Source organism: Carcharhinus amblyrhynchos, chromosome 13, assembly GCF_965287045.1.
Source record: "Carcharhinus amblyrhynchos chromosome 13, sCarAmb.v2.hapA, whole genome shotgun sequence".
NCBI lineage: Eukaryota > Metazoa > Chordata > Chondrichthyes > Carcharhiniformes > Carcharhinidae > Carcharhinus > Carcharhinus amblyrhynchos.
In genome coordinates, this window is record NC_137336.1 from 75509301 (window position 1) to 75521646 (window position 12346).

The following is a 12346-nucleotide window of genomic DNA, read 5'->3' on the forward strand; positions in this document are numbered from 1 at the left end:
ACCCATCTAGATACCTGACCACATATCCCATGAGCTTTAATCTTCTGTACCAACCTACCATGAGGGTCTTTGTCAAACGCCTTACTGAAATCCATATAGACATCAACGGCTCGTCCTTCGTCAACCGTTTTTGTCACCTCCTCAAAGAATTCTACCAGATTCGTAAGGCAAGACTTCCCCTTGACAAAGCCATGCTGCGTATCCTTAATCAGATCGCAACGCTCCAAGTGCACATACATCCTATCCCTAAGAATCCTCTCCATCAACTTACCTACCACTGACATTAAGCTCACCGGCGTATAGTTACCCGGGCTATCCCTCCTACCCTTTTTAAACAACGGTACCACGTTCGCTATTCTCCAGTCCTCTGGGACCTCACCTGTGTCCAAAGAAGAGACAAAGATTCGCGTCAGAGGCCCAGCAATCTCATCCCTTGCATCTCTAAGCAGCCTAGGATAAATGCAATCAGAACCCGGAGATTTATCGGTCTGAATGCCCTCGAAAAGCCCTAATACTTCTTCCCTCGTAATCAACAGATCTTTCAATCGGTCTACCGCTCCCTCAATGGCCGTACTAGACATCAAGCCCCTCTCCTTCGTGAATACCGACGCAAAGTATTCATTCAGGATCTCCCCCATTCCCTCTGCCTCTAAGCACAATTCCCCACGTCTGTCCCTGAGAGGACTGATTTTACCCCAACCACCCTTTTGTGAGATGAACTCAAATATTACCGAGAGCCAGAACAGGTCCCCATCCCACACTTAGCAGAAGTACTGAGAGAGTTACGTCTCTAAGTGGGATACTCTGTTCGATTATACCACCAGTTCCAATCACATATCAAAACCCGAGAGCATGACACAGAGTCAGCCTTACAGAGCCAGACATGGGTTCGGAGGGTGTGGGACTGGGGTCTAAGTGTGGACATTCACCCCTGGATCCGGATAGTCTCGCACATACCGGTTGCCATCCAACTCATACTGGCAATATCCTGGGGGGGTCATAATGTGCTATACATCCCACCAGCACAAGAAAAATAAAACTAGGAGGGAACTAATCGGAACGATTGGCAACATGGGACAATGAACATCTCGGGAAGACTTCTCCCGCATACACCTAATTTGACAAACCCGGGGCTCCCCTAAACTGTACGACTGCAGCGTGCAAATGCAGGGAGCACCGGACATAGCATTTGTGAAGGAATTCGGTCTGAGGGAGGAGGAACAAGCCCGCTCCCGACCCACACGGAGGGAACTGTTATGGGACAACAAATTTTATGAAATTGGGCACACAAAATGGCAGCAAACTAAAGCTACCCTCAGAGCCCCTCCACCAAGAATCACAAAGTAACAGACACCGATCTGTGGGCAAGAGCATGCTTTTAGAATGCAGGTGAGGGCTGGCACATAAGGGAAGCTGGACAGGATGGCACCGACAGGAACTAAATCTCCACCCCGTCAAAATCAGCACCTTTAAAACAGTCAACCAACCCATGGAGACACCTAAAATTAGCATAGTTAAGGAAAGATGCTTGGCCCGTCAAAACCTCTTTTGAGATCAATGACACACCTATGGTTCAAACCCCGGAGATTCGAGACTATTAAATAACCAATCAGACAAAGCAATTAACACACACTGAAAACAATTTCCTCAACACTTGGAAACATCGAGACAGGATGGCTAAGGTTGAATACTGTAAATAAAGTATTAGCATTTGAATCGCACACTGCCCCGAAGTTCAGGTATAACTATAGCCTGCTGCCAGGGACGGGCAGAGAGCTTTCGGGACAGTCCAATTGGATGTCCTGACTGTGCTTCTCCGTCGACGTAAATGAAAATAAAACTGTGCCATTATTGAACTTCACCCTGAGTCCGTCGTGGTCGTTTCGCCCACTCGCGCTAACACCCTCTATTCTTAGCAGTCTCTGGTATGCTTATGTCGCCGTTTCATCTCTTTATTAGAAACATTAAAGATTCAATTTCTATCATTCCATCTTTCTGGCAAGGCATAAGAACATAAGAGCATAAGAAATAGGAGCAGGAGTAGGCCATCGAGCCCTTCGAACCTGCCCCGCCATTCAATAAGATCATGGCTGATCAGAAGTAGATCAGTTCCACTTTCCCACTTTCTCCCCATAACCCTTAATTCCCTTGTCTGTCAAAAACCTATCTACCTGTGACTTTTTTTCCCCCAGTTTGTTCATTTTCAGTCTGTTAACGTTTCTGCCATTATTATGCAATCTTTTTCTTCACAGCCTGTCACTGGATTCAAATTGGGCTGCACAGTAGCACAGTGGTTAGCACTGCTGCTTCACAGCTCCAGGGACCTGGGTTTGAATCGAAGGGCTAGATGGCCTACTCCTGCTCCTATTTCTTATGTTCGTTTGGCCTTACCCGTGAGCATCACGCTCCATCCTCCCCAGGCTACACACTGCGGCCATCCCCTCCGGGTTACACACCGTCTGATCTCACTGGCTCCATGCCCCCGAACTCAAGTCTCCATCCTTCCCGGGTTACGCACTGTCTGAACTCGCTGCCTCCGTTTTCTCCAGTTTACACACTGTCTGATCGCCATGTCTCCATCCTGCCCGGATTGGACACTGTCTGTTCATATTGGTACCATCCTCTTGTGTTTACAGACAGATCTCACTGCCTCCATTCCCACCCTCCCCCCATTACACATTATCTGATTTCACTATCTCTATCTCCCTGGGATTACTCTCTCTGATTTCACTATCTCTATCTCCCTGGGATTACACTGTCTGATCTCACTATCTCTATCTCCCTGGGATTACACTCTCTGATTTCACTATCTCTATCTCCCTGGGATTACACTCTCTGATCTCACTATCTCTATCTCCCTGGGATTACACTGTCTGATCTCACTATCTCTATCTCCCTGGGATTACTCTCTCTGATTTCACTATCTCTATCCCCCAGGGATTACACTCTCTGATCTCACTATCTCTATCTCCCTGGGATTACTCTCTCTGATCTCACTATCTCTATCTCCCTGGGATTACACTCTCTGATCTCACTATCTCTATCTCCCTGGGATTACACTCTCTGATCTCACTATCTCTATCTCCCTGGGATTACTCTCTCTGATCTCACTATCTCTATCTCCCTGGGATTACACTCTCTGATCTCACTATCTCTATCTCCCTGGGATTACACTCTCTGATCTCACTATCTCTATCTCCCTGGGATTACTCTCTCTGATTTCACTATCTCTATCTCCCTGGGATTACTCTCTCTGATCTCACTATCTCTATCTCCCTGGGATTACACTCTCTGATCTCACTATCTCTATCTCCCTGGGATTACTCTCTCTGATCTCACTATCTCTATCTCCCTGGGATTACACTCTCTGATTTCACTATCTCTATCTCCCTGTGATTACTCTCTCTGATTTCACTATCTCTCTCTCCCTGGGATTACTCTCTCTGATTTCACTATCTCCATCTCCCTGGGATTACTCTCTCTGATTTCACTGTCTCTATCTCCCTGGGATTACTCTCTCTGATCTCACTATCTCTATCTCCCTGGGATTACTCTCTCTGATCTCACTATCTCTATCTCCCTGGGATTACTCTCTCTGATTTCACTATCTCTATCTCCCTGGGATTACTCTCTCTGATTTCACTATCTCTATCTCCCTGGGATTACTCTCTCTGATCTCACTATCTCTATCTCCCTGGGATTACTCTCTCTGATCTCACTATCTCTATCTCCCTGGGATTACTCTCTCTGATCTCACTATCTCTATCTCCCTGGGATTACTCTCTCTGATTTCACTATCTCCATCTTCACTCTCTTTGTTTTCTGGGAAAGTCGGAATTCGCCATTTTCTCCCCAGAATTGGTCCAGGAACCAGGCCGCTTCTTAAACACGATTAAAAAAGCTGAAAATCCTCCCTGCTCAGAACCGAGTATAAATATTTGCATCGCTTTCTCACCCGGACTTTCTACCGCCGAAACTTCTGGAAAGAAGCAACTCTGCGACTGCGCGTCGTTGTTTGTGAGGTAAAACTGCACGCGCTCAAAGAGCCCGGCGCATGCGCATACGGAGAACTGCTTCTTTGTCCGCCCTCCCACCCCGCTTAACAGCCGTCCCCCGGCGCTCCCCTCCACTCTCCTCCCCCGCTCACAACCCACAAAGGGCCTGCGCAGTGCGCGAGTCTTGGAGTTCCTTCCGTGCTGTCCGTCTCGCGCACAGGCGGTTACAACCCGAGCGCGCCGCTGCCTGGAGAATGAAGAGGGCGGGGCTGCAATCTACACCCTCTCCCCATTTGTTGTAGCGGCTATCAATCACCTGCTCCCAGCCAATAGGAAGGTCCTTCTCATCAGTGTGCTGTCTTGACCCCAGTGAAAGGTTCTCATCAGTGTGGATGGAGCAGACTTTAAACAAGGAAGAATTAGCAATTGGTGCTCAGCTCCTAATAACACTCACATTGGCTGAAAAATGGCTTTCAAAAGAACTGGAAGTCGGGGATACAATTCCTTTCCTTTACTGAACGCTGCTGTACATCCTGGCAGGTTAAATCTGTTTGTCACAGTCAAGAGTTTTTTTCTTTCCTCAACCATTGAATTGCTGTCCAGATGTTTCACGGTACTTCTGGGTGACAAAACCAGATCCTTCACAGAATATTTACCTCGGATTTACCCCACACATCTTCACTTGTACGTCACATTACGACTTTCAACTTGGTCCTGGTAGATTGATCAACACAGATGTCATCATCTACATTAGCATGCAGGCTTAGATATTGAAGAGCTGCCTGCCAGTCACGAGACATGTCTTCACATATAGGAACCCAGGAAAGCAGTCAACAATATATTTCACCTTCACGCTACCAGCGCCAAGATGGAATTGGATATCACCCTGGTGGTCACAACAGCATCAAGGCCCCAAACTTGTTCACCCAGATGTATTTCTTGATAGAACCCTCGGCTAAAAGCATCACCTCCTCAGGACTGCAGAGGAAACCTCCAAAACACTCCTCTGTAAACTCGTTCCTTCCTCATTGGGATCACATGCCAACACCCTCAGGACCTCTGTTTCTGCGAGCACATGTAATTGTTGGAGGTCAGCCATCTCCGTTCCATGGCACTACTGCTGGAGCTTCTCATGTGCGTTTCTGAGGCCTACCCGCCTTTAGCTATTCTTCCAAAATACCATCAGAAGTGGGGACATTCACTAATAGTTGAACAATGCACAACACCATTCGCAAACCCTCAGATACTGAAGTCGACCATGTTCAAGTGTAGTAAGAAATAGACAATATCCACTTTTGGGTTGACAAATGACAAGTAGTGTTAGCGCCGCACAAGTGTCAGGCAATGACTATCTCCAATAAGAGAAAATCTGATCATTCCTCCTTTGACATTCAATTGCATTACCATCGCCGAATTGTCCATTACCGACACCCTGGGGTTTACTGTTGGCCTGAAACTGAACTGGTTTACTCATATGCATACTATTGCTCCAACAGCAGGTCAGGTGGGAGGGGAGATCGTATGCAGTCGTATTGTAATCAGTGCAATAATCCAAAGACATAGGGCCAGGCTGTTGAACTGAAGACCTGTGTTCAAACCCTATGAAACCGTTGTCAATTGTTGTGAAAACCCATCTGGTTCACTGATGTCCTTTACTCAAGTAAATCTATGATCCTTGCCTGGGCTGGCCTTTATGTAACCTCAGACTAAAAACAATATTGTTGTCTCTGAAAATGCCTCCTGAAATAACCTAACAAGCCATTCAGTTCAATGGAAATGGGAGAGGAACAATAAATGCTGGCCCAGCCAACGATGCTCAGATCCCATGATTAGAAATAACCAATGGCAAAATCTCATCTCCTGACTTTCGAAAACCAAGGAATCAGGTGTTTGATGGAGTACTCTGTTATTTCTTTTGGGATGAGTACAGCTTCAACAATGCTCAAGACACGTTATGCTGTCCAGGACATAGTAACCCATTTGATTGGCATCTCATCAAAAAATACCCACTCCCTCCATCATCAATGCGCATTGGTAGCAGTATGTGCAATCTAACAGTTACACTACAGAATCTTATCAAGCCTTCTGAAGTAGCAAATTCCAAACCCACAACCACTGTCATCTAGAAAGAAAAAGGCAGTTGACACATGGGAAAATCACCGCCTGGAAATTTTCGTCGAAGTCACTCAACATACTGATCGGGAAATACATTGCCAATCCTTCACTGCCATTAGAGAGGAATCCTGGAACTGTTTCCCAAACAACACAGTCTGTTTACATATATTACATGGACTGCAGCAGTTCAAAAAGGAAGATCACCACCGCCATCTCATGGAATTGGACAATAAATGCTGGCTAAGGCAGCAAGCCCTACATCTTATGAATTAATAATAATAAAAATAAAGTGGATGGTGCCAGTCAGTTCAGAGGCAATTCACTGCATTGATTCCAGAGACAAGGAGTTCTTTTACGAAGATAAGTTGAGAAGTTTAGGCTGATAGTCTTTAGAATTGAGAATCATGAGTGGAGATGAAGTATACAATATGATAAACAATATTTGGTTTAATTAATTTGGACCTGATTTGTCTGTAAAATTATCGCCACAGAAATGGAAACTGCAATATTCTGATTATAGTACGAATTACAGGATAATCAGATGTCTTACTGAATAAGCCATTTGACTTATCTCAGTTGGCTGGACTGCTGGATAGCGATTTTAAAAAGTGATACCAAAAACGTAGATTTAATTCCCGTACTGACTAAAATTATTCATTAAGTCCCACCTTCTCAAATATGCCTGACGGTTGGTGATCGTTGGGTTAAATCACCATCAGTCACAACTTTTATTTAGCTGGGACTATGATGAATTTACCTTTTGCAAGTAAGATAAGAAAAAGTTTTGACAAAATAAGTGAAAAATGGACATTTCCTCTTTTGGGGCAATTTAGAATGAGAGGTCATAACTTTAGGATGGAAGGTAGCTGATTTAAAACAGATGAGAAGAAAATACTTTTCTCAAATGTTACGAATCTGTGGAATTCACTTTAATCATTGAATTATTACAGTGCACATTCATAGAAGGCCATTCAGCCCATTGAATGTTGTTCAGTTATTCTCTCCAATTATGCATGGTTTTGATGTCTCAGTGAGACTTCTGCAGAATTTCATATTTTAAATATATATTCTGATATTTCATAGAACATAGAACACTACAGCACAAACAGGCCGTTCGGCCCACGAGTTGCGCCGATCACATCAACACCTACCAATCCATAGACCTATCTATAACCCCCAATCCCATTAAATCCCATATACTCATCCACAAGTCTTTTAAAAGACCCCAGCGAGTTCGCCTCCACCACCACTAACGGCAGCCGATTCCATTCACTCACCACCCTCTGAGTGAAAAACTTACCCCAAACATAACTTCTGTACTTGCCTCCCCGCACCTTAAATCTGTGTCCTCTCGTAGTGACCATTTCAACCCGGGGAAATAGCCTCTGAGAATCCACCCTATCTATTCCTCTCAACATTTTATAAACTTCTATCAGATCGCCTCTCAACCTTCGTCTCTCCAGGGAAAAGAGTCCCTCAACCTAACTTCATAAGGCATGCCTCCCAGTCCAGGCACCATCCTTGTAAATCTCCTCTGTACCCTTTCAATAGCTTCTACGTCCTTCCTATAGTGAGGCGACCAGGACTGCGCACAGTACTCCAAGTGAGGCCTGACAAGGGTCTTATAAAGTTGCAGCATTACCTCCCGATTCCTAAACTCAATCCCTTGATTAATGAAGGCCAGTACACCATACGCCTTCTTGACCACATCCTCCACCTGCGAGGCCGGTTTAAGAGTCCTGTGGACCCGGACCCCAAGATCCTTCTGCTCTTCAACACTACGAAGACTCCTGCTGGATAGGCAAAACATTAACCAACCGTGGGGAAAACATGAACCAGTGGTCCTTAGGCTCTGGCTGGATGGGCAAAACATGAACCAACCGTGGGGAAAACATTAACCAACCGGGGAAAACATTAACCAGTGGGACTTGGAGCCTGGAGAAGCAGGGGGGAAAACATTAACCAGTCGGGGAAAACTTTCACCTCTCCCTCTGTATCTCTGTGTCCCAGTAAGCTGATCCAGTGTGAAGGTAGGCCTTGCTTGTGAGGCGAATCATTCAAGTTGACACCTTTAAATATCAATCCCCCACTCTCTGTCTGTCTGTCTCTCCCTCTCTCTCACTGTCCCTCTCTCTCAGTAACTTCACTGCAGTGTTAATGTCAGCCTGACTTCGGACACTTCATAAACTTTAAAAACTGCCTCTCTGCCTCTCTCAGTTCAGGCACAGGTTGAGTGTTCGAGTGAGAGCGGGGGAGAGGTGAGTATTGAAGCTGGTGCAGGCAGCTGTCAACAAAGCTTTGAAGAAATGGCAGGCAGTGTTTGTAAAGATGCTGAGGGAATGGGAAAGTCAGTGTGTCAGCCAGATGGGGGAAGGGAGGCTTCCACTTGCCAGGGGAAAACATTAACCAGCTGCTGCTGCTGCGGTGTGGGCAATGGCAGTCCCCCTTTTATTGTACCCTCTGGACAAGCAGGGGCAAAACATGAACCAGGTGTACTGAATCCCTGGAGAAGCGAGGGGAAAACATTAACCAGGCAGGAATAGTCCCTGGAGAACTGAGGGGAAATATCGATCCCCACTCTCTCTGTCTGTCTCTCCCTCTCTCTCACTGTCACTCTCTCTCAGTAACTTCACTGCAGTGTTAATGTCAGCCCGACTTCGGACACTTAATAAACTTTAAAAACTCACTCTCTGCCTCTCTCAGTTCAGGCAAACAACTGCAACATTAGACTCCAGCCGTTATTATCTATACCCCTTCCCATAAAGGCTAACATACCATAGGCTTTCTTCACCACGCTCTCCACTTGTACTGCTACCTTCAAAGACTTGTGCACTTGCACCCCCAGGTCCCACTGTGTTTCTATACTCTTTATAGGCTTACCCTTTATCATATAACTGCCCCCTACATTATTCCAGACAAAATGCATCACCTCACATTTATCAGGATTAAACTCCATTTGCCATATATCTGCCCAATCAATCAGCCTATCAATATCCCGTTGTATTGCCAGACACTGCTCCTCACTGCCTGCCAATCCTGCCATCTTCGTGTCATCTGCAAATGTGCTGATCACACCACCGACTCCCTCTTCCAAATCATTTATATACACTACAAAGAGAAGGGGTCCCAGTACCGAGCCCTGCGGCACACCACTAGTGACAGACCTCCAGCTAGAAAAGGACCCCTCCACAACTCCTCTCTGTCTCCTCTTAGCAAGCCAGTTCTCTACCCATCGAGATACCTGGCCTTGAATCCCATGAGCCTTAATCTTTTCCACCAACCTACCATGAGGGACTTTATCAAACGCCTCACTGAAATCCTTGGTCGGAGTTGAGTTGTAGTGGGACTCCCCACCTCGGGATGATTTTGTATGCTGGGATGCGGGCTCCGGTGGTGTCTTCGCAATCCCGAGTTGGGAATGCTTCCACCCAGCGGGTGAATTGATCGATTCAGACTAAACAATATTTCTTCCCTCGGCGAGTGGGTAGGGGGCCTCTGAAGTCGATCTGCAGGTTTTCCCAGGATCCCTTTGGTCGGGGTTGGTGGGCCAGTTTGACTCTCGGGGTGGGCCCGGGTTGTGCTGGGCGCGTATGATACAGCGCTGGCAATGTTTGGCTCCACCCCGTCCCATCCCTGGCCACCACCAATCAGCTGATAGTGGGGCCAGGGTCCCATCCCGGCCGGAGTGGTGGGGCTCGTGGTGGACTCGGAGTAGTTCGGTGGGTAGAAATGAGGGGGCGACGAATTGGTGCCCTCTGCACAACACTCCATCTTTGTCCCTGGACGCCTCTGCCTGTTCCCACTGTGCCACCTCATGTGGGCTGGTGTTACCCTGCAGCTTATAAAGATCCACTTCCTCCAAGGGTGCTGTTGTGGTGGGGGCTGTGTGCGGGAGGGCTTCCCCAGCTACAGCCTTGGCTGCAGTGTCTGCTAGTTGGTTCCCTTTCTGTTATGCTGTCTTTACCCTTTGGTGGGCTTTTATATTCATTACGGCTGCTTCTGAGGGCAGCCTGGCTGCAGCTGCCAGGTCTCGGGTTATATTTTCATGCCTTATGCACCCCACCCCCCCTTCCCCCCACCCCCAACCGTGCTGATAAACCCGCCCCTTTTCCAGTCCATCATGTAATCGTGGACCGCCCCAAATGCATATCGGCTGTCAGTATACACATTTACTCACTTTTCCCTTCCTGTCTTGAGGGCTTCCGTGAGGGCTATGAGTTCGGCCATTTGGGCTGAGGTCTCCCCACTCATCGTGTCCTTTGCTCCCAGTGTCCCTTCCTGGTCTACTATTGCCCAGCCTGTGTGGTATTGTCCCTCTACTTGTCTTCGGGACCCATCTACATACAGTATGAGGTCGGGGTTATCTCGGGGTTGGTCATTAATGCCTCCCTCCGCTTCAGTGTCTGGGTTAATCGGGCAGTAGTGCGGACTTCCCTCTGATAGGAGTCCCTCAGCGGGGTTCTTCCCAGTGTCCCGCACTATCTGGACTGACCGGTCTCGGGGGAGGAGTACCGCTTCCCTATTGGCCCTTCGGGCGTCCGAAACAGTCCGGAGTCGGCCTGTATTCAGGAGCTCAGCGATGGTGTGTTTCGTGTGTGAAATGATTTGTCCTGACACAGTGATCGGTTCGCGTACCCTGACTGCCCAGGAGGGGCAATCTAGAGCTGCCACACACTTGTGCAGTCCCTGGGCTCCCGGGGATTGTCGGGTGGAATAATATGCCACCGGTCGCATGGTCCCCCCGTATTCTTGGGTTACCACGGAGCGATAAAATCCCTCTTCTGAGTCATAGAAGAGGTGGAAGGGTTTGATTATATTGGGCGGGCGTAGGGCTGGAGCTGCTAATAGTTCTGATTTTAGGCGGGTGAATGCTACCTCCTGTTCGGGTCCCCACTCGATCGTTCCTGCTCCTGGCTTTCCCCCTTTGACCAGCCGCTGAATTGGTTCAGACAGAGATGCGAACTGGTCAATGCAATCCCGGCAGTCGTGAAATAGTCCCATAACTCTACACACCCCTTTAACTGTGTTTGGACAGGGCATATTTATAATCCCGGTCTTCCGATCGGAGGAGAGGGCTGTCTTTCCTTGACTTATGTTGTTTCCCAAATCCCGGAGCTCCTGTTGTGCAATCTGTGCCTTGGTTGGGTTGATTTGAAACCCCGCAGCCTGCGAGGCGCGTAGGATTGTGGACAGGGCTCCGATATGTGCTGTGCGGTTGGTGGAGGCAATGAAGATGTGGTCCACATATTGGAGGAAGGTGCTTCCATATGGGGACAGATCGCAGTCCTCAAGGGCCTCACTCATAACTGGGTGGAAAATGTTGGGAATGTTGTGGAGCCCTTGGGGGAGGCGTGTCCGTGTGTACTGTTTCCCTCCACAGGGAAAGGCCAACCTTTCCTGGGAGTCCGTGTGAAGCGGGATGGACGAGAATCCGTTTGCTGTGTCTAACACAGAGAAAATACCATGTTCAGATCCGAGTCCGTTAAAAATAGTGGATGGACTGGCGACTATGGGGTGTTCTTTGGGGGTTATTTTGTTGAGGGCAGTGTAGTCTATGGCCAGTCGGTAACTTCCGTCTGGCTTACGGACTGGCCGTATCAGGGAGTTGGTGTTAGACACTGTAGGTCTTCAAATACCCTGGGCAACCAAAGCCTGAACGGTTTTCTCAGGGGCCTGTAGTGCCTGGGGCTTTATGGGGTATTGTATGTGAGGGGTGTGGATGGGCCCGTGTATGTGTAGGGGAGGGGTTTTTACCAGGCCGCAGTCTTGTTTCCCTGCTGCCCAGACTTGGGGTAATGATGGACATAGAAGCCCTACTATCCCTTCCCTTCTCCAATCTCGGGCTGTGGGTGTGTGGTCTCCTGCCCGGATTGCATCCACGTTTGTGTTCGGGACCCAATATCCCTGAATCCCACTTTTGTGTTCCTTTCTCGCAGTCCACAGCAGGCGCTTGTTAAAGGCACCCACCCCCGCCCCCGAACTCCCCCCCAGGAGGTCTATTCCCAAGATTGTTCCCTCCAGATTGGGGCAGACCCAGAAGTGTACTGGGAGTAAGATGTCCTCAATCTCTAGTAGGACTGCCTGGCTCTGGTAAGCTGTAGTTCTATTTCCCCCGACCCCCCCCACTACTACGATGGAACGGTGGGTTGTAGGAAGTGCCATGTTGGTGAGGGACATCGCGCCCCCCCGCCCCCCCGTATCTATTAATATTTTGCATCGCCGGCCCCCCCTAATGA

General features: G+C 48.1%; 1 protein-coding gene across 1 annotated transcript in view; it reads right to left on the reverse strand.

Moving 5' to 3' along the window:
- The window catches only part of LOC145351356 (putative G-protein coupled receptor 139), a 62997-nt gene extending 52153 nt beyond the window's left edge, over positions 1–10844 (reverse strand). Inside the window, exon 1 of the mRNA XM_080200972.1 lies at positions 10288–10844. Within this exon, the coding sequence (XP_080057098.1) occupies positions 10288–10844 (557 nt within the window). The remainder of the gene's footprint in view (positions 1–10287) is intronic.
- Positions 10845–12346: the final 1502 nt, after the last annotated feature.